Source organism: Elephas maximus, chromosome 20 (genome assembly GCF_024166365.1).
Source record: "Elephas maximus indicus isolate mEleMax1 chromosome 20, mEleMax1 primary haplotype, whole genome shotgun sequence".
NCBI lineage: Eukaryota > Metazoa > Chordata > Mammalia > Proboscidea > Elephantidae > Elephas > Elephas maximus.
In genome coordinates this window covers 757,668-781,565 of record NC_064838.1, presented here as the reverse complement: position 1 = coordinate 781,565, position 23,898 = coordinate 757,668, and the positions used below count along the sequence as shown (strand labels likewise).

General features: G+C 42.4%; 1 protein-coding gene across 4 annotated transcripts in view; it reads right to left on the bottom strand.

Moving 5' to 3' along the window:
- The window catches only part of PTPRN2 (protein tyrosine phosphatase receptor type N2), a 1,957,978-nt gene that overhangs the window by 1,396,568 nt on the left and 537,512 nt on the right, over positions 1–23,898 (bottom strand). For all 4 annotated transcript variants that reach the window (XM_049861881.1, XM_049861880.1, XM_049861883.1 and 1 more), the window contains one exon: positions 9,894–10,007. In XM_049861881.1, coding sequence (XP_049717838.1) covers positions 9,894–10,007 — 114 coding nt within the window. The remainder of the gene's footprint in view (positions 1–9,893; positions 10,008–23,898) is intronic.

Genomic DNA, 23,898 nt, shown 5'->3' with positions numbered 1-23,898 from the left:
GAATTGATGCCTTTGAACTGTGGTGTTGGCGAAGAACATTGAATATACCATGGATTGCCAGAAGAATGAACAAATCTGTCTTAGAATGCTCCTTAGAAGCTAGGATGGCAAGACTTTGTCTCACTTACTTGGGACACGTTATCAGGGGGGACCAGTCCCTGGAAAAAGACATAAAACTTGGTAAAATAGGGCGTCAGTAAAAAAGAGGAAGATCTTCAATGAGATGGACTGACACAGCACCTGTGACAATAGGCTCAAACATAGCAATGACTGTGAGGATGGCGTAAGACCAGGCAGTGTTTCATTCTTTTGTACACAGGGCTGCTATGATTTGGGATCAACTTGACAGCATCTAACAACAACAACACTAGGCCTTAGTAAAGACTGAAAGCTTGACCATGGTCCATCAAATTACCATGTTATCTGAGTTCATTATAATGAACTAGGTATTGTACGAACCACCAAGTCATAATGTTGGGCATGTGCAGCAGCACTCCAACATCAAACAGAAGTGGCATATAAGAAATCAGGCCCAGGTGCCCATGGTCTTTCTTTAGCTCAACCTGCATGTATGACTTCATGGGGAGTCCCCTATGACCTGTAGATTCAGACTAGGTTTACAGATGGTTCTGTGTAACATGCAGGCACCATTGAAAGTGGACAGCTGAATCACTACAGCCCCACTCTGTAAAAGCCCTGAAGGATGATGGTGAATGAAAATCTTCCCTGTGAGCAGAACTTTGAGCAGTGCATCTGGTTGTTCATCTTGCCTGAAAAGAGAGATGGCCAGAGGTCTACAATGATCCACAGGCTATAGTTGCTAATGGTGCAGCTGAATGGTAAGGGACTTGGAAGGAACACACTTGGAAAATAGATGAGAACAAGGTCTGAGAAAGAGATATGTGTATAGGCTTCTCTGAGTGGGCGTAGAATGTGAAGATATTTGTATCTCATGTAAATGCTCATCAAAGGGTGATCTCATTAAAGGAGAATTTTAACAATCAGGAATATAGGATGACCAGTTTTGTGGATATCAGTAAGGCTCCTTCTGTAGCCACTCCTGTCATTGCCCAGGAATACAGGCTGTGAAAAGGCTCAGCAACATGAATTTCCACTCACCAAAGCCGACATGACTATGACTACTGCTGAGTGCTCAATCTGTCAATACCAGAGATCAACACTTAGCCCCAATATGGAAGAAGAGGGTTATGGTGCTGGTAGGGCTAATCCTGATTACCTAGAGGGAAACAAGTTGCTACTATACAATGGGGGAAGGAGAATTATGTTTGAAATGCATTAAAGCTTCTAGGACACCTCTTAATACTTAATAAAAAGCTACAAGAACCCAATTCAGGAAGGACTGCCAAAGGCCTAGGCCCTTTAAGAATGAAGGTTTGGGTCACCCCTCTAGGCAATAAATAAATTGAGGTGGTTGCTGAGTGAGCAAAGGGAATATGGAATAGGTAGTGAAGAAGGTAGGTATAAATACCAGCTAAAACTGTATGCATAAACAAGAACTATAATAATTATGAGCATTTCTTATTTATTTTGATATGAATGTTTTTATACATGTTAAGCAAATATTTGTTTTATTCCCTTTTCTCATCCCTTTATCATCTAAGACAAAATGTGCTAATAGTAGTCAATTTTATAACTCATTATTTAAGCTATAGGCTATCCAAAAGGGGGGGGTATAAACTAGTTAGAATAAGAATGAATATTCCCCAAATGCAAAAAAAAAAGGGAATTTTGTATCCTCTTCTGGGGAAAGGATTAGCATGTTTTTGGTAGTATTCAAGATAACTGTATTGTGTTAGGTAGAAACCTGTCTACGTATTGTCTTTATTTGGAGATTAGGGTGGTTTAAGTAGATATATATGTGTGCCAGGTTGTTAAGGGGTGGTCTGTGGTGGCTTTGTAATGTGTCATCTTGACTAGGCTGATGCACATAACCAAGAATCCCTTTTCCTGTATGTTTCCCATTAGGGTAGACCACAGAGATTCTTGGGGGAGATTTGGAGGGCAGAATGAAGCAGCAGCTATCTCGAAGCTTATACACATTGCCACTAATCTGCTGACTCACTGAACTACGGCAGCCAGGCCTACCATTACTTTACCCTCCCCAGGATCCTCCTTCAGCTTCCCACATGTAATGGTTAAGGTTGTGTGTCAACTTGGCTGGGCCATGATTCTCAGTGGTTTGTCAGTTATAATGTAGCTTGGCAGCTATGTAATGATGTAATCACCTCCATAATGGGATCTCATATAACGTAATCACCTCCGCGATAAGATCTGCTATAAGCAGTCAATCAGTTGAAAGGGAATTTCCTTGGGGGTGTGGCCTGCATCCAATATATGTGGACTTTCCAGCAACGTTCGCGAGCTCTTGCTTGCTCTAGATCTTGCATCTGACTTAAGAGCTGAACTCCATCCAGTTCTTGGGACTTGAGCTACCTGCCTACTTGCTGATATCGGGATTCATCAGCTTCTGCAGCCTATGAGCCAGAGGACTGCCTCTCTCTCTCTGTATACATATATATGCATGTGTGTATATATATACACACACATGCATAAATACACACACATGCATATATGTATATATCTCAATAGTTTTGCTTCTCTAGAGAACCCAGTCTAAGACACTTGGTACCGAGAGTGGTTCTAGAGAAACAAAATTGTAAGGATGCATTTTCTAAATTGGTTCTCAAGTCTGGTTAGTCTTAAAGATGTTGATGACTCTGTCTCAAGAAGTAAAGAGGGCACTGCTAATCCAAGGCATGAGGTGGCAATAGAAATACACAAAATATCATCACCAAGAGATCAGGTATTGGTGAGAGGTGAGGCTCTGGGTGACTGCATGTTTCATACTTTTCTACAGTTTTGTTGGAATGAAAACTATAAGGATCCTTGGTTTTGCTTCTCTAGAGAACATAGTCTAAGACACCAGACTTCTGGACCAGGTATGTGTGCTTAGTGTCATGACAAACCGCCAACTTCTGAAGGACACCCACACCACAAAGGCCAGAGGCAGCAAAACCTGAAATGGGTGTCAGTCCATCCTTGTGAGGCTCTATTTAGTGCTTATGGGTTCTAGCTTTTTCTTGATCTCCCCTACTTTATATCAATCTGTCCTTCCTCACTGCCTGTCCTGTAGACTTTAAGCACCAGGTGCAAAGACGAAAGCCTTAGAGAGACAGCTTAACCAGTTTCCACAATTGTGTAAGGTCACTTCCCTATAGCAAATCATACATATGATCTCTGAATGGTTCTGCTTCTCTGATTGTACCCTACCTACTACCATGGCTTAGTAGGGAAAAAGGGTTCCATGTTCCAGTGAGTCTGGGGCTAATGAAGTTACATAAACATATTTTATTTACTGCAGAAATGTTCAGCACCTTTCATAAGTTAACATACATTGAGAACTTCCAAGAGGAGGAACAGAGTAAGTAGTGTCCCCTGAACTTATTTGAATACTAACCAGTTGCCATTGAGTCAATTCCAATTCAGAGTGACCCCACTTGTGTCAGGGTAGAACTGCACTTCATAGAGTTTTTAAAGACTGGTTTTTTGGAAATGCATGATTAGCATTTTCACCACCCAGGGACCCCTTATCTGACCACAGAAACTTTTTTTTTTTTTTTAATGCAGTAACTCAAAAAACACTTGGTAGCACTGTCCACCAGCCCTAAGGCACTAGAATGAATGTGAAGGCGAAGAGTCCAAGGCTGCTCAGCCTCTCCCACTCCTTGACCACCAGGACTTGTTCTCTCATTCGGGACTATTTAACTAACTCCCAACACTGCAACAAGCATCACACTATCACTTCATATTATAACCACTCCATCATATTTACAAACTGGCCTACTGTCAAGGATCTGAGGCTATGAAGAGATACAACTTTATTTAGATAAAAATAATAGGTCATTGATCTTATACACAGAAAACCCTAAGGAATCCTCCAGAAAACTACTGAAATTAATAGAAGAGTTCAGCAGAGTATCGGAATACAAGATAAACATACAAAAATCACTTGGATTCCTCTACACCAACAAAAAGAACATCGAAGAGGAAATCACCAAATCAATGCCATTTAGAGTAGCCCCCAAGAAGATAAAATACTTAGGAAAAAATCTTACCAGGGATGTAAAAGACTTATACAAAGAGAACTACAAAACGCTTCTGCAAGAAACCAAAAGAGACCTACATAAGTGGAAAAACATACCTTGCTCATGGATAAGAAGACTTAACATTGTAAAAACATCTATTCTAGCAAAAGCGATCTGTAGATTTAATGCAATTCTGATCCAAATTCCAATGACATTCTTAAATGAGATGGAGAAACAAATCACCAACCCCATATGGAAGGGAAAGAGGCCCCAGATAAGTATTACTGAAAAAGAAGAACAAAGTGGGAGGCCTTACTCCACCTGATTTTAGAACCTATTATACAGCCACAGTCGTCGAAACAGCTTCGTACTGGTACAACAACAGATACATAGACCAATGAAACAGAATTGAGAATCCAGACATAAAGCTATCCACATATGAGCAGATGTTATTTGACAAAGGTCCTGAAACAGTTAAATGGGGAAAAGAGAGCCTTTTTAACAAATGGTGCTGGCGTAACTGGATATCCATCTGCAAAAAAATGAAACAAGACCCATACCTCACTCCATGCACAAAAACTAACTCAAAATGGATCAAAGACCTAAATATAAAATCTAAAACGATAAAGATCATGGAAGAAAAAATAGGGACAATGTTAGGAGCCCTAATACATGGCATAAACAGTATACAAGACATTATAAAGAATGCTGAAGAAAAACTAGATAGCTGTTGTTGTTGTTGTCAGGTGCTGTCGAGTCAGTTCCAACTCATAGCAACCCTATGCACAACACAACGAAAAACTGCCCAGTCCTGCGTCATCCTTACAATCGTTGTTATGCTTGAGCTCATTGTTGCACCCACTGTGTCAATCCACCTCGTTGAGGGTCTTCCTCTTTTCCACTGACCCTGTACCCTGCCAAACATGATGTCCTTTTCCAGGGACTGATCCCTCCTGACAACATGTCCAAAGTATGTAAAACGCAGTCTCGCAATCCTTGTTTCTAAGGAACATTCTGGTTGTACTTCTTCTAACACAGATTTGTTCGTTCTTTTGGCAGTCCATGGTATATTCAATATCCTTCACCAACACCATAATTCAAAGACGTCAACTCTTCTTCGGTTTTCCTTATTCATTGTCCAGCTTTCACATACATATGATGTGATTGAAAATACCATGGCTTGAGTCAGGCGCACCTTAGTCTTCAGGGTGACATCTTTGCTCTTCAACACTTTGAAGAGGTCCTTTGCAGCAGATTTGCCCAATGCAATGCGTCTTTTGATTTCTTGGGTGCTGTTTCCATGGCTGTTGATTGTGAATCCAAGCAAAATGAAATCCTTCACAACTTCAAACTTTTTTTCCATTTATCATGATCTTGCTCATTGATCCAGTTGTGAGGATTTAAAAAAAATTTTTTTTTATGTTGAGGTGCAATCCATACTGAAGGCTGTGGTCTTCGATCTTCATCAGTAAGTGCTTCAAGTCCTCTTCACTTTCAGCAAGCAAGGTTGTGTCATCTGCATAACGCAGGTTGTTAATGAGTCTTCCTCCAAACTTGATATCCTGTTCTTCTTCATATAGTCCAGCCTCTTGTATTATTTGTTCAGCGTACAGATTAAATAGGTATGGGGAAAGAATACAACCCTGACACACACCGTTCCTGACTTTAAACCAATCAGTATCCCCTTGTTCTGTCCGAACAACTGCCTCTTGATCAATGTAAAGGTTCCTCATGAGCACAATTAAGTGTTCTGGAATTCCCGTCCTTCACAGTGTTATCCATAGTTTGTTATGATCCACAAAGTCAAATGCCTTTGCATAATCAATAAAACACAGGATCCTTCTGACATCAGCAATGATATCCCTGGTTCCACGTCCTCTTCTGAAACCAGCCTGAATTTCTGGCTGTTCCCTGTTGATACAGCGCTGCAGCCATTTTTGAATGATCTTCAGCAGAATTTTGCTTGTGTGTGATATTAAGGATATTGTTCTATAATTTCCACATTCGGCTGGATCACCTTTCTTGGGAATAGGCATAAATATGGATCTCTTCCCATCAGTTGGCCAGGAAGCTGTCTTCCATATTTCTTGGCATAGACGAGTGAGCACCTCCAGCATTGCATCTGTTGAAACATCTCAATTGATATTCCATCAACTCCTGGAGCCTTGTTTTTGCCAATGTCTTCAGAGCAGCTTGAACTTCTTCCTTCAGTCATATTTTGGCTTTCGTGGACTTGCTCTGATTTTCTTCAGTTTCAGCTTTAACTTGCATATAAGCAATTGATGGTCTGTTCCACAGCTGGCCCTGGCCTTGTTCTGACTGATGATATCGAGCTTTTCCATCATCTCTTTCCACAGAGGTAGTCAATTTGATTTCTGTGTGCTCCATCTGGTGAGGTCCATGTGTATAGTTGCCGTTTATGTTGGTGAAAGAAGGTATTTGCAATGAAGAAGTCGTTGGTCTTGCAAAATTCTATCATTCGATCTCCGGCATTGTTTCTATCACCAAGGCCATATTTTCCAACTACTGATCCTTCTTCTTAGTTTCCAACTTTTGCATTCCAATTGCCAGTAATTATCAATGCATCTTGATTGCATGTTTGATCAATTTCAGACTGCAGCAGCTGATAAAAATCTTCTATTTCTTCATCTGTAGCCCTAGTGGTTGGTGTGTAAATTGGAATAATAGTCGTATTAAATGGTCTTCCTTGTAGGCGTATGGATATTATCCTATCACGGACAGCATTGTACTTCAGGATAGATCTTGAAATGTTCTTTTTGACGATGAATGCAACACCATTTCTCTTCGAGTTGTCATTCCCAGCATAGTAGACTATATGATTGTCTGATTCAAAATGGCCAATACCAGTCCATTTTAGCTCACTAATGCCTAGGATATCAATGTTTATGCGTTCCATTTCATTTTTGACCATTTCCAATTTTCCTAGATTCATACTTTGTACATTCCAGGTTCCAATTATTAATGGATGTTTGCAGCTGTTTCTTCTCATTTTGAGTCATGCCACATCAGCAAAATCAAGGTCCCAAAAGCTTTACTGCATCCACATCACAAGGTCGACTATACTTTGAGGAAGCAGCTCTTCCCCAATCATCTTCTGAGTGCCTTCCAACCTGGGGGGCTCATCTTCCAGCACTATATCAGACAATGCTCTGCTGCTATTCATAAGGTTTTCACTGGCTAATGCTTTTCCGAACTAGACTGCTGGGTCCTTCTTCCTAGTCTGAAACCTGTCCTCCATGGGTGACCCTGCTGGTATCTGAATACCGGTGGCATAGCTTCCAGCATCACAGCAACACACAAGCCCCCACAGTACAACAAACTGACAGACACTGGGAGCTCCTAAAAATCAAACACCTATGCTCATCCAAAGACTTTACCAAAAGAGTAAAAAGACTACCTACAGACCGGGAAAAAGTTTTTAGCTATGACATTTCTGATCAGCACCTAATCTCTAAAATCTACATGATACTGCAAAAAGACAAATAACCCAATTAAAAAATGGGCAAAAGATATGAATAGACACTTCACTAAAGAAGACATTCAGGTAGCTAACAGATATATGAGGAAATGTTCACAATCATTAGCCATTAAGAGAAAAGCAGATCAAAACTACCATGAGATTTCATCTCACTCCAACAAGTCTGGCATTAATCCAAAACACACAAAATAATAAATGTTGGAGAGGCTGTGGAAAGGTTGGAATACTTATACACTGCTGACGGGAATGTAAAATGGTACAACCACTTTGGAAATCAATTTGGCGCTTCCTTAAAAAGACTAGAAATAGAACTACCATATGATCCAGCAATCCCACTCCTTGGAATATATCCTAGAGAAATAAGAGCCTTTACACGAACAGGTATATGCACACCCATGTTTATTGCAGTACTGTTTACAACAGCAAAATGATGGAAGCAACCAAGGTGCCCATCAACAGATTAATGGATAAATAAATTATGGTATATTCACACAATGTAATACTACACATCGATAAAGAACAGTGAGGAATCTGTGAAACATTTCATAATATGGAGGAACCTGGAAGGCATTATGCTCAGTGAAATTACTCAGTTGCAGAAGGACAAATATTGTATAAGACCACTAGCATAAGAACTTGAGAAACAGTTTAAACTGAGAAGAAAACATTCTTTTGTGGTTACGAGAAGGGGGAGGGATGGAGAGTGGGAGGGGGTATTCACTAATTAGACAGTAAATAAAAACTACCTACTTTAGGTGAAGGGAAAGACAGCACACAATACAGGGGAGGTCAGCACAATTGGACTAAACCAAAAGCAAAGAAGTTTCCTGAATAAACCGAATGCTTTGAAGGCCAGCGTAGCACGGGCAGGGGTCTGGGGACCATGGTTTCAGGGGACAACTAAGTCAATTGGCATAATAAAATCTATTAAGAAAACATTCTACATCCCACTTTGAAGAGTGGCATCTGGGGTCTTAAATGCTAGCAAGCAGCCATCTAAGATGCATCAATTGGTCTCAACCCACCTGGATCAAAGGGGAATGAAGAACACCAAGGACACAAGGTGATTACGACCCCAAGAGACAGAAAGGGCCACAAGAACCAGCGACTACATCATCCTGAGACCAGAAGAACTAGATGGTGCCCGGCTACAACCAAAGACTGCCTTGACAGGGAACACAATGGAGAACCCCTGAGGGAGCAGGAGAGCAGTGGGATGCAGACCCCAAACTCTCATAAGATCAGACTTCATGGTCTGACTGAGACTAGAGAGACCCCGGTGGTCATGGTCCCCAGACCTTCTGCTGGCCCAGGAGAGGAACCATTCCTGAAGCCAACTCTTCAGACATGGATTGGACTGGACAATGGGTTGGAGAGGGATGCTGGTGAGGAATGAGCTTCTTGGATCAGATGGACACTTGAGACTATGTTGGCATCTCCTGCCTAGGTGGGAGATGAGAGGGTGGAGGCAGTTAGAAGCTGGCGAAATGGACACAAAAAGAGAGAGTGGAAGGAGAGAGCGGGCTGTCTCATTAGGGGAAGAGTAACTGGGAGTGTGAAATTTTTTTTTTTTTTAGCAAGGTGTATATGGGTTTTTGTGTGAGAGACTGACTTGATTTGTAAACTTTCACTTAAAGCACAATAAAAATTATTTAACAAATAAAATAATAGGTCATAATAATGCTGAGCTAGATGAGACAGCTTCCTCCTCAATTTTTACTTTTTTATAAAAACTAATCTTCTTAGCACTCCTATAAAGTAACATGAATCTCCTTCAATGAAATGATATGACAAAAAAAATTATATAATAATATGAGGTAGAGACTGATCTTTCTAAAGTCCTTGGTTGATCAGCTGTGGAGATGGTTTGGGTTAGGCCAACATATCCCTGTCCAGGAAGCTGCCTTGTATCGGGACCTGGCGGCTCTGCCTATAGCAACCACCGGCATGCTTCTCACACCAGAAACCACTAAAAGAATTGATACACATGAAACAGCCACCTAAGACTTCTCTATTCCATGAAAACAAGCACCTGGAGTAAAACCTTCCATACAACACACTCTGTTCCCAGGCCACTTCTTCCTACCATGATGCTACCTAGTTCAGCTGGGAGGATTCAGAGCACAGGCTATTTCCAAAGCTTCACTCCCTCAGAGGCTCTGTAGGTTTTTAAGAAGAAACAAAAGCATTTGGTGAGCACTGAGTTTAGCAGGAGCAACCAGAAGCTAGCCTCTAGGTGCCACCAATCCAGCACTGTAAGGCGCTCTCCTGTCTAACTCCCAACGTACCTGTGCGGGACAGCTTCTGCAAAGTGGCTCTCAGGTGCTGCAGAACAGGCGGTGAGACTTCATATCGGTATATGTCTATCACCGGAATCCGCCAGCATCTTCCAAACACTCCATCTGTAAGAAATAGAGATGGAGAGAAGAAAGAGAAAGTGACGTTCCATTCTCAGAGACGAAAAACATACTACACACATACATAAAATATATCCTATTATTCACAGTAGTGAGGCTTTGGAACACATCTTTAAAAAGTCATCAAAGAGCTATTAGAACTCAGAAGCATCAGAAAGTAATGGTTTATTTAAATAGAAAACAGTGCATCATGAAAAACACAAATTTGAAAGTAGAGAGAAAAGGATTTATTAATCCAGGAGAGTTTGAAGGTTTTTATTTTTCTTTTTCTATCACTGCCTCCCCTGCCCTACCCGCCCCCCTGCTCCCCGCCCCATCCCTAGGTTTTTGTAATTTCCTTCCCTTGGCGTTCACGTTTTTTGATGTGAAGCTTGCTTCTGACAATTCGGTGACAAAAAAAGTCAGTAACATTCAGGGTCTGTTTTCCAGATGAAAAACAGAACACCCAGAAAATATAAATATTAATTTGCTGAAGCCATGAGGATTTGTTGAAACATCTTTAATGGAGGCGCTGTGCTCTCGGTGTCTGGAAATGAGGGCTGAATCGGTAATGGCCTGCGAAGGCTTATTTCAAGGGGTGCTTTCTAATGAAAGCAACAAAAGAGAGCCGCTCACAGAACAATAAGATATTAATGGAGACTAATTTATTTAGCTCTGTTCCATTTGTCTAAAATGACAGACTCTTCTCATCAACATCCTTTCAAACCACACCTTCTAATTAATTTAGGCCCTAATTAGTCTTTATTTGGCGAATTGTTCATTTTGAGACAAGCTTCCTGTGGGGGGTTCAAACATTCAAATTACCTTCTTTCCTACACACAAAAGACGAATTCAGTGGCTAGAGCTTCACACACAGGGCTGCCATCTGCAGTTTTAGGCTTGGGTAGAAGGGGAAAATGGTTTCCTTTATTGTTCACAACAGTCTAAATGCATACAGTATTGCCAAAGAAAGCCATTCAAATGCAACAAGTTTAATTGGCAGGCACACATTTTGTCTAGTACCCGGCTGACTCAGTAACTGCGAGTTTGATATTACATATATGCTTCAGACGGCTGGCACCATCTGATTAGCAGAAAATAAGTATTGCAAGCATTTCGTAGATTTCTATGGGACTTTGCAAAGCCCAAAGAATACAGGGAAGACAACTTGCCCAGCTGCTCAAAGCAGGCAGACAATAGGCATGGAGAAGATAAACCTTTGGCCATTTTTTCCCTCTGTGCTGGGCTCTACCACATTGCCTCTTCTGTCCAAAGGCCATGCTGACATTAATGCAATGGCTTAATCAACTGAGGAGGGGCTGTCCTCCCCACTGCCACCACCCAGCATGATGAAGTCTGCTCAGCAGGAACACGGACAGAACAAATGTTTAATATGGAAGCACCAGGGCATGCATGGCTTTGTGTTGGGGGTGGGGGGAAGGAAAGGCAGAAAGAGGGAGAGGTACAGTGGGCAAAAGAGAGAAAAATAAAGAATTCCTTAAAACATCTAAGATTTTCATTTTACATTTCACATGCAAAGATCCTGAAAGAATCATAATATGTAGGAACTAAAAGGAACACTACATCCCAAATGCTCCTTTGAAGTGAGACTTCAGCTCGCCTACTTGGGCACATCATCACGAAAGACATATCATCAGAAAAGGGCATCATGGTTAGTAAAGTAGAGGGTCAGTGAAAATGAAGGAAACCCTCAGTGAGATGGATTGACACAACAGCCACAATGGACTCAAACATACTGAAGATCGTGAAGATACGTAGGACCGGATTTCTATTAGGTCCCTGTGAGTCAGAGCCTAGTTGAGGGCAACTAACAACAACAGAAGGAACAGTGAGATTGTGCAACCCCTATATTTTACAGAAGGAAACCCTGGTGGCTTAGTGGTTAAGTGTTACAGCTGCTAACCAAAGGGTCGGCAGTTTGAATCTGTCAGGTGCTCCTTGGAAACTCTATGGGGCAGTTCTACTCTGTTCTGTAGGGTCGCTATGAGTCGGAATCGACTCGACGGCACTGGGTTATATTTTACAGATGAAATAACTAGCGTGAATGTCTTGACTAAGACCACAGAGGTAGAAGCTGAGCCAGAAAGGAATGGAAACCAGGTTCCTTGGTACCCAGGCTGAGACACTTCATACAGTAGACCACTGAAATCCTGGGTCAGGGCTAAACCCACATTCCCATCCCTGAGGCCACACACTGACCCGGAAACTACCGCATGCTGTTAACATTCAGTAAAGCAGGGTAAATGTGTCCTCTGCTCCATCCCCCAGTACCATGCCTGGCTGCCAATAGCTTATATGGCACTCTTGCACAAGCTAGAAAAATGTGCCCCCTCTGGTGGATATGCCAGGTGGGCACAGGGCTTGGCCGAGCCCAGCTGGATTGCAGATCCCATTCATCCACTGCAGTTTGTAGTTTTGTTGGAATGAAATTGGTAGTAAATATAAGAGAAACGTGTCCTTGGGAACGTCCAAAGATCTCACCCACTGGTTGAGAATCACCATCCTAAGAAAACTCGTCAAATCATTCATATTTTCAACAATAATAAAAAAAAAAGACATTATTTTGGAACTTTTAAAGTAAATAATCTCGTTACAATGGCATCATTTTTAAAATTTCGTTTGTTGCATACAATATCGTAAATATATTCCCAGAATATTTATTAGATTTTCTTGAAAGCTCTTAAGCATATATAAATATATTTAGAATATATATGTAATACATAATATTGTATATGTTTTTAAAGTTAGTTTTAGTTAATGATTTTTTTTAATGATTGTAAAGTTGAAAATAAAACTAATCATTGATTCTCCCTGCATGTGGACTATATCCATGCTGATCAGAGAGAGACAGAAATTTTCCCCAATGCATTTTCCAGCAATGGCATTCATATATATCACCATACTTAAAGAACACCACAATATGGGTGTCCTTTATTCTAATTAACAAAATTTATATCAGCAATAGGCTTGTTAATGGCGATAATGACCAGAAATAAAGAGCTTTGCAGGTTCCACAGATGTTCTACACATACACATTGCCACTCTTTTTGACTTTAAGAGACCACCAGTTTGCTGGGTTTCATAACATTTATATTTGAAACAGAACATTAAAGAAGTTCATAACTATTTTGGTAGAATTGATTTTTAGTGGCCGGAATTTTTAAGCCATTGCTTTGTTCCTCTGTATCACTTGGCTAGTAGGCAAGACCATAAAGGGGGTTTCTAAGAAAATAACGAAGACTAGAAAAAAAGATGAAATTAACTCATTAAAGCAGAAGGTTTAACTGTGATTCCCAGACATATATGGACTCAGGGTGATGAATGCAGCAAAGTTGCTGGGAGTTGAAACTAGAAGAACAGAAGCTCTCACAAATCCGGAGGTGGACAGTTCCATTGCTTTGGAAGGCTTGGTCTCTAAAACTATCACAGAAAGTGACGCAACCTGAATCATTTGGTTGACTGGGCTGTATAATCACTCTCAAAATTACCTAGAGTCTTTCAGGACCAACCTCACACTGAACTTTCCTTATGAGTCTTCCACTAGCCTCGGTATTCCTGGAACACTCCGTGCCAGGACTCCATTTGGCATTTAATCGTTCAGTGTCTCCTTGTAAACTCTAGTTTATGTCGACTTCTTCTGTAACTTTTCTATGCCCACGGTCCTGCACTCCATCAAAATAATTTCTTCATCCGAACTCGGAGTAAGCTATCCAGCTCAACGATACTGAGTGTATGTGGTGTCCCTTAATAAATTCAAAGTATATTGCAACAGAAAGCAGTCAAGGTAGGATACCTTAGAGTTTATGTGTCTATTTATCAGACTCTCAAAACCTAAAATCCTTCTCTTCAAGAATTGACATCACATAAATGGCTTTGGTTTTGAGTTTCACAACTGGAAATTGTGTTTAAGTTGGGAGCATCCCAGAAAACGTTGTTGCTGTAGAGTTAACCCCAACTCATGGTGACCTTACGTACAACAGAATGAAGTCCTGGGCCACCTTCACGACTGTTGGTATGTTTGAGTCCATTGTTGCAGCTATTGTGTCAGTTTATCTCACCAAGGGCCCCTCTCACCCTCCACTTAACCAACCATGATGTCCTTTTCTAGCGATTGGTCTTTCCTTATGGCGTGTCCAAAGTAAGCGAGCCAAAGTCTTGACATCCTTATTTTCAAGAAGCATTCCGGTTGTATTTCTTCTAAGAAATAGAGAAAGTCATGGGTCTAAAAACTATGGGAGATAAGAATGGGTTTGCCTATTAAAACTGTAGATTCTCTTATCCCTCTACCATCACCTATATGTGTGTGTGTGGTGCAACTGATTACTTTTGTATGGCCTTTTTAGGCATGGTCTGTAACTTCCACCCAAGTGATTGGGCCAAAAAAAAAAAAAAACAAACCCAGTGCCGTCAAGTCGATTCCGACTCATAGCAACCCCATAGGACAGAGTAGAACTGCCCCACAGAGTTTCCACGGAGCGCCTGGCGGATTCGAACTACCCACCCTTTGGTTAGCAGCCATAGCACTTAACCACTATGCAACAGAGGTTCCAGTGATTGGGCAGGACGGAGCAAATAAGGTAAGTGTGGCCCACCAAGAGGACTGATGAGTTTTGCCTTAAAATAGAGCCAACTCCAGAGCAGAGAGAAGAGCCCACCACCACCACCAAGAAAGAAGAGACCAGCAGCAGCAACCCAGCAAGCAGCAGAGACTGTGCAGCAGAGGTGGTATAGTAGGCTTCCCAGTCCATGGAGACAGAAAGCTGAGTGCCTTTAGGCAGAGGCTTAGGGCCAGAGAGAGGTGTGCCTGTGAGCATGGCTGGGAAGAGGCTGTTCTCATAGAAGAACTGTCTCCTGAGTATTCCTGAATCTGAATTGTAAATGGTTACTTCCCAATAAACCCCATAATCATGAGTATCGTCTGTGAGTTCTGTGTGGTCATTGTCATGAATTATCGAACCCAGCAAAGAAGTAGAGAATACAGTGGGAGGGACTGTTGGTGTCAGAACTGGTAAAGATGGTGGAGAGAGGAGGCATGTCTGACTGCTGCCTCATAGGAATTAGCCTTGGGCTGCTGATCTTGATTCTCCTTCCCCCTTGTGAAGTTAGAGGAGGTCAGAAGCTGCCCCTATGCAGTTTTTACAGCTAGGTAGCCCCACTATACTTTCCAGCAGAAGGCCCAAGGCTATATGCATATAAATGGGAAGACAGTCAAGGAGAGAAGGGAAGAGGAAACTAGAATGTTTGAAAAAGGGTTATGTGTTTAGGATTCCGTGTTTATCTGAATATACTGTGGATACTGAATGCTTCTCCTACCTAGTGTTGTACAGCAGACCTAAATGTGTGATGGAAATGAATAGTGAATATTATAGATTACAGAGAGCCTGTTACTCAGCCTTCAGCCAATGCTTGACTGGATATGGTAAAAGGGGAACTAGGATGTGCCCAAGGGCAGCACAGGCTGGTTCAGTGCAGTGGCCCTGTGTACAGAATGAGGGCACAGGTTGAAAACCTGAGCCCTGGCAAGATCTGCATTTGAAAGGACTCCTAGAACACCCAGAGCTGCTAAGAGAACAGATGATTTGCATTTGAAGGCAGGACCTGCAGAAGGAGAAAAAAAAAAAGTAACTGTTTTGCTTTTTGAATTTTCAACAAGCAGATGCATGGAGGCAGGAAAAGTCAATGCCCATCAGAAGGAGCCCCCTTCCAGGAATGGAAGTTAAAGTGAGCCAGTGAGTAGAGAGCTTGGTCTGCTCACTTGTGGTGACCAACTGAGTCCACTCAATGAGTGGAAATGGGAAGTGCAGCAATGAAGAGATGGGCTGAGGTTGGACATGTTCCACCAGCACCCACTGACCTAGTCCAGGTCTGGGGATGAGACAGAGAGAGGAAGGGCTGGCTGGTCAGAAGTAAAAGCAGTCCTTGGACTCCTGAACTTTACAGGTGGAACCTGCTGGCCTAGCCCAAGGGGGCTAGGATTGACAGTGTGTGAAGGGGCTGTCTGAAGTGCCAAGAGGTGTGTGTGTGAACTCTCAAGCCTAAGGCTGCTACCCACTGCAACCTAGCTTGGATGGCTAGGGATGAGCTGACCAGAACGCAACCGAATGAAGAGAAAGATGTTTGACACCATGAGCTGTTGTGTTGTTGTTGTTAGGTGCTGTCGAGTTGGTTCTGACTCATAGGGACCCTATGCACAACAGAACAAAACACTGCCCAGTCCTGTGCCATCCTTACAATCATTGTTATACTCCAGCTCATTGTTGCACCCACTGTGACAATCCACCTCGTTGAGGGTCTTCCTCTTTTCCACTGACCCTGTACTCTGCCAAACATGATGTCCTTTTCCAGAGACTGATCCCTCCTAAGACTCAGTCTCGCCATCCTTGCTTCTAAGGAGCATTCTGGCTGTACTTCTTCTAACACAGATTTGTTCGTTCTTTTGGCAGTCCATGGTATATTCGGTATTCTTCACCAACACCACAATTCAAAGGCGTCAATTCTTCTTCGGTCTTCCTTATTCATTGTCCAGCTTTCACATTCATATGAAGTGACTGAAAATACCATGGCTTGGGTCAGGCGCACCTTAGTCTTCAGGGTGACATCTTTGCTCTTCAACACTTTAAAGAGGTCCTTTGCAGCAGATTTACCCAATGCAATGCGTCTTTTGATTTCTTGACTGCTACTTCCATAGCGTTGATTGTGGATCCAAGTAAAATAAAATCCTTGACAACTTCAGTCTTTTCTCCGTTTATCATGATGTTGCTCATTGGTCCAGTTGTGAGGATTTTTGTTTTCTTTATGTTGAGGTGCAATCCATACTGAAGGCTGTGGTCTTTGATCTTCATTAGTAAGTGCTTCAAGTCCTCTTCACTTTCAGCAAGCAAGGTTGTGTCATCTACATAACACAGGTTGTTAATCAGTCCTCCTCCAAGCCTGATGCCCCGTTCTTCTTCATATAGTCCAGCTTCTTGGATTATATGCTCAGCATACAGATTGAATAGGTATGGTGACTTTAAACCAATCAGTACCCCCTTGTTCTGTGCGAACAACTGCCTCTTGCTCCACCTCATGAGCACAATTAAGTGTTCTGGAATTCCTATTCTTTACAATGTTATCGATAATTTGTTATGATCCACACAGTCGAATGCTTTTGCATAGTCAATAAAACACAGGTAAACATCCTTCTGGTGTTCTCTGCTTTCAGCCAGGATCCACCTTACATCAGCAATGATATCCCTGGTTCCACGTCCTCTTCTGAAACCGGCCTGATTTTCTGGCAGTTCCCTGTTGATATACTGCTGTAGCCGTTTTTGAATGATCTTCAGCAGAATTTTGCTTGTGTGTGATATTAAGGATATTGTTCTATTATTTCCACATTCAGTTGGATCACCTTTCTTGGGAATAGGCATAAATATGGATCTCTTCCAGTCAGTTGGCCAGGAAGCTGTCTTCCATATTTCTTGGCATAGATGAGTGAGCACCTCTTGGAGTGCTGCATCTGTTTGTTGAAGCATCTCAATTCATAGTCCATCAATTTCTGGAGCCTTGCTTTTTGCCAATGCCTTCAGAGCAGCTTGGACTTCTTCCTTCAGTACTATCGGTTCCTGATCATATGCCACCTCTTGAGACGGTTGAACGTTGACTAATTCTTTTTGGTATAATGACTCTGTGTATTCCTTCCACCTTCTTTTGATGATTCCTGTGTCGTTTAATATTTTCCCCATAGAATCCTTCACTATTGCAACTCCAGGCTTGAATTTTTTCTTCAGTTTTTCCGCTTGAGAAACACCGAGTGTGTTCTTCCATTTTGGTTTTCTACCTACAGCTCTTTGGACATGTCATTATAATATTTTACTTTGTCTTCTGGAGACGCCCTTTGAAATCTTCTGTTCAGTTATTTTACTTCATCAATCCTTCCTTTTGCTTTAGCTGCTTGACGCTCAAGAGCAAGTTTCAGAGTCTCCTCTGACATCTGTCTTGGTCTTTTCTTTCTTTCCTGTCTTTTCAGTGACCTCTTGCTTTCTTCATGGATGATGTCCTTGCTGTCATTCCACAACTAGTCTGGTCTTCAGTCACTAGTGTTCAATGCATCAAATCTATTCTTCAGATGGTCTCTAAATTCAGGTGGGATATACTCAAGGTCACATTTTGGCTCTTGTGGACTTGTTCTGATTTTCTTCAGTTTTAGCTTGAACTTCCATAAGAGCAATTGATGGTCTGTTCCACAGTCGGCCCCTGGCCTTGTTCTGACTGATGATATTGAGCTTTTCCATCATCTCTTTCCAAGAGCTGTTGTAGATTGTTGCAATTTGATGGCTTGCTCTGGACTGGACTTCACTTACGGATGAAGATGCTTAAAGTTGCAACCAGAAAAGAAGATTCCTCAAGTGTACAGAAGATGCTCAGAGTAGTGGTTGATAAAATCCGTTGCCGTCAAGTCAGTTCCGACTCATATCCACCCTATAGGACAGAGTAGAAACTGCCCCATAGTTTCCAAGGAGCCCCTAGAGGATTCAAACTGTCAACCTTTTGGTTAGCTGCCATAGCTCTTAATCACTACGCCATCAATGGGTAATTTAAACACTGACTATCTAAAATGGGGGAAGATAAAAGCATGAAGTGACTGGCTTATACACTTTCATGGGTATGCTTACACTCAAAATGAGGGAGACAAGCGAGGATACCTACTGAATAGATTCTTCTTTTCCTGGATGGGTCTGGAGAGGGTGGGGAAGATGCTGATAGGATTATATGATTGAGCTGTGAGTGTTGGTTATTAACAAAGTTAATTGTGATTGTAAAATCTGTAATTGTAGAAGCTATAAGTGTGAAAGTGTGAACTAAGGAAGAGGCACTACTGGACTCGAGTACAGTGGCCAAACCTAAAGCCCCTTAAAGGTTTTGCTATGCTAATACTTCGTGAGGATCAGAGCAAGCGAATAATCTTCTCTCAGTTAAATTTTATCAGAGGCCAGAAAGGGTGGAGCTGAGATGACTTTTGGAAAACCTGACTAGATCAGATGGAAACCTGCAGCAGACCTGAATAGCTGGTACCTGAGTAACTTCACCCTATTGGAGGACTGATTGTTAATGACTGTTTTGGACTCGTAAAATGAATGGGAAAGGGAAATTATTCTCCAAATATGAAAGAACAATGGCTAGAAATGCCAAGGGGTGGTAAGATTTTTTGTGTGGCCTTTCCAGCCATGGTCTTGTAACTCCCGCCCAATTGATTGGGTGGGACTATGCAAATAAGAAAATTGCAGCCCCCCAGGGTCGTTGGGGAAACCTCAGTGGCGTAATGGTTAAGAGCAATGCCTGCTAACCAAAAGGTTGGCTGTTTGAATCCATCAGGTGCTCCTTGGAAACCCTATGGGGCAGTTCTACTCTGTCCTACAAGGTCGCTATGAGTCAGAATTGACTCGACAGCAATGGGTTTGGTTTTGGTGGGTTTTAAGGGGATTGGTCAGTTTTGCCTTAAAAGAGAACCAATTCCAGAGCAGAGAGAAGAGCCCACCACCACCAAGGAAGGAGAGACCCAGCAGCAGTAGAGATGGCGTAGGTGAGCTTCCCAACCCATGGAGAGAGAAAGCTGAGTGCCTTTGGGCAGAGGCCTAGGACCAGGGAGAGGCGTGCTTTTTAGCATGGCTGGGAAGAGGCTGTCCTCATGGTAGAACTGTCTCCTGAGTGTTCCTGAATCTGAGTTGTACACTGTTACTTCCCTTATAAACCCCATAATCGTGAGTGTTGTCCGTGAGTTCTGTGTGGCCATTGCAGTGAATTATCAAATGCCATAGGGACGTAGAGAGTACAGTGTGACAGACAGTTGGTATCAGAATTGGTAAAGATGGTGGAGAGAGGAGGCATGTCTGACCCCTGCCTTATAGGAATTAGCCTTGGGCTATTGATCTCGATTCTCCTTCCCCCTTGTGAAGTTATAGGAGGTCAGGCGCTGCTCCATACCATTTTTTACAATATGTGTGTGTGTGTTAAAAAGCAAAAATGTTACTTTCAGGACTAAGTGGCACCTGACCCAAACCATGATATTTCCAATGGTTTCATATGCATGCAAAAGCTGGATGATGAATTAGGATGACCGAAGAATTGATGCCCTGGGAATTACGATGTTAGCAAAGAATACTGAATATATCACGAACTGCCAGAAGAACGAACATATCTGTCTTGGAAGAAATACAGCCAGAGTGCTTCTTGGAAGCAAGGATGGTGAGGCTGTGTCTTATATACTTTGGATATGTTATCAGGAGGGACCAGTCCCAGGAGAAGAACATCATGCTTGATAAAGTGGAGGGTCAGCAAAAAAGAGGACAACCCTTGATGAGATGGGTTGACATAGTGGCTGCAACCATGGGCTCAGGCATTGCAATGATTGTGAGGATAGCGCAGGAGTGGGCAGTGTTTTGTTTAGTTGTACTTAGGGTTGCTATGAGTTGAAACCAACTCAAAACCTGACGGCACCTAACAACAACTATCTGTCAATAGATAGATAGAGATATATATGGATACATACACATAAATATATAAATATATATATATGTATGTATGTATCTCTTGGTGGCGCAGTGGTTAAGAGCTCAGCTGCTAACCAAAGGGTCAGCAGTTCGCATCCACCAGCCACCCCTTGGAAGCCCTATGGGGCAGTTCTACTCTGTCCTATAGGGTCGCTATGAGTCACAATCAACTTGATGGCAAAGGTTTTTTTTTTTTTTTCCTTTTTTTAAAATACTATTATTAAAAAAAAAAATGTGTGCCAGAGTAGAGCTGTGCTCCATAGGGTTTTTTCAATGGCTGATTTTTAGAAGTGGATCACCAGGCCTTTCTTCCTCCATATATACATAGCCTCTAGTATTTATTTTATCACCATCTTTCTGTAAGAATCCAAGGGTAGTGCTATTCCAACATTATAAATTCATTTAATAAACAGATCTTGCAATATCTTTGTACCAGAAACCTAATTCCCTCATTGATTCATCGCCCTCTGTTAAACACATGTCGACATTACTTCTAGTATACATTTGGGAAGCCCCTTGATGTTGTGATCATATTTCTGCCCTTGCATGTTGCTCTGGAAGGCTCTGTTATCTCAGGAAACGTTCAGCTCTACTTTGCTATCACACTTGGGTAACTGTGACAGAATAGCCCAGGGGCGTTTGGTTAGGGCGCAAATAGAGAACACAGGCTCTACTTGCAAAGGGCTTCCAGTCTAGCGGTCAGTAATGACTACACATCAATTATTCAGTTATAACTGTGATATGTGCTACCAAACAGGACAGGATACTAGGAGAGAATAAAAGAAGGGGGGGAGCTGGCCTCATCCAGAGGCTTCCCTAAAGAAGTTACCCGTAACCCCTTGCCATCGAGTTGATTCCGACTCATAGCAACCCTATAGGACAGAGTAGAACGGCCCTATAGAGTTTCCAAGGAGCACCTGGTGGATTCAAACTGCGAACCTTTTGGTTAGCAGCCATAGCTCTTAACCACTACACCACCAGGGTTTCCAGTGACATCCATAAAATGAGTTGTAGTCACCTAACAGGAATGCAAAAGTTGGATAGCGAAAGAGAGACAGAAGAACTGATGTCTCCGAAGTGTGGTGTTTGCAGAGTACTGACTGCTGTGGACTGCCAGGAGAATGAACAAATCAGTCTTAGAAGAAATACAACCAGAATGTTCCTTAGAAGTGAGGATGGGAGACTTCGGCTCACTTAATTTGGACCAAGTCTTTGAACCAGTCCATTCCAGTTAGAACCCCTGCTGAGAATTTGCATTTCCACCCCAGATACACTGAATCGGAATCTACATTTTAACAAGATCCCCAGGTGACTCTTATGTATGACAAATTTTGAGAACCACTCCTCTACTAGTGGTTCTCAGAACTAGCAGCACTGGTAATTTGTTAGGAATGCAAATTCTCAAACTGGGAAAGGAACAGAGGAGGGGAAGGAACTGTTTTGAAGCCCTGCTTTGGACACGTTATCAGGAAAGACCAATCATTAGAAAAGGATATCATATTTGGTACAGTGTCAGCAAAAACGAGGGAAACCCTCCATGAGATTGGATTGACGCAGTAACTGCAATAACAGGCTCAAAGATACCAAAGATCATGAGGACAACACAGGACCCAGCAACGCTTCATTCCATTGGGAATGGGGTCACCACGAGTCGGAGCAGACTCCAGGGCAGCTAACAACCAACAGGAATGAAAACATTTCACGCAGATGGAATAGGCTCCATGACAGGAAGGAAAGAGCCTAGTTCATGAGGAAACAGCAGCATCAGTACTTCTGGGTCTAAAGGGGAGATTGGCACGCACGAAGTGGTCAAGTAATCAGGCGCAGATCACACAGAGCCTGAGGGCAATTAAAGGGCTCAGCCCTCAGCAGAGGTATGGTGAGGGGCTGCCCAAGTGTTTTAGGCAGCCTAGCGGCTTGGTCAGGTTTGCATTTTAAAACGTGTCTCAGGCAAGGTGTGGAGACTGCAAGGAGACCAGCATGGATGTGCAAGGGGCAACCACATCCAGAAGTGGTGGTGGGATGGAGACAAGAGGACTGCACAGATTCAGAACGATTTTAGAGGCAAACCTTACAGGACAACGATGCCCGACCCCCAATGGCAGAAGGATGAGTCCCCCATTTCCAAATGTTGTTAAATTCATGGCACAGGCTCTTAGGAACAAGGGATATTCTGGGAGATGATTGATAGGATGTGTGTTTTCAAAGCCGTAACGAGTCCTTCTTGCCACCCTTCCTCTGAGTGGTCATCTTCCAGACCACTGTAAACAATGACAACAGCCACAGGGACCACAAAAGCATTGCCATTAGATGAGGTGAACTCAAAAGTTTTAAACTTTGACAAACTCGGTTGAACTCTGGTACTTTCCCCGTGCCCAAAGAACTCCAGAAGGGCACTTTGCCCCACCTCACCTGCACTCCCTTTTTGTTTTGCAGGACAGAAGACTGGATCCTTTCTACCTCTGGGACCAAAGAGTGAAGGAATCAAAAGACAGAAAGGAAACTCAAGTTTGAGTTATTGAGAATGTAAACTATTATCTCCCAGTTCCCTGAGTTCAATATAATTGACACAAAAGAGTTCTTCGGGAACACGGATTTGGGGAGCAAAAGCTTTGTTCGGAGCCATTTTTATTAACCCTAATCTAGAATTGTGTGGTTAGTTTCTTCTACTGGAAAAGAAAAATGTTGACTTTATTTTTTTATGGGATTTTGGAAGAATATGATAAACTAGTTTTTCTGTTTTTTTTTAACCAGAGCTCCTTGGAGCATTGTTCCTGCAGGCAAAAGTCATTTTTACTCATAAACATCACCATCCCCTAAACACAGCTGATGCAGGCCTGTCTGAGTGCCTCTGTTCAGTGTGGTCCCTCCTCCTGGACTAATATTTAAGGCCCATTTCAGCTTTCACTTTATGAAGCCTGCAGCTGTCCCTCCAGTCTCCACTGCAGAGACACAGACACACACACTAGCCTACACACAGACACACTCATACACACAGACACACACACTCACCTACACACACAGACACACACACACACCTGCTCCCCACCCCCATCTTCAGATCAGCAGGACCACGCCTTCCTCTATGTCTCTTCCCACCTGACTTATTTCTCCCCTTGAAGGCAGGCATCATAACTCAAGTCCCTTTATGTTTCCCACAGCATCTAATACCATGCTTTGTACCTAGAGTGGATTAAATATGTCATTCTGATTGTTAAGTGGTATTTTTCCATTTGCCTAAAAGAACACTGAAATGCCCATGGAAACTTATGAAATCAATAGCTAGAAGCTTAACTTGTTGGGATCTGTTATAGGTTCAGGTGCTTTCCACTTCTGGCAGATGACCTGGT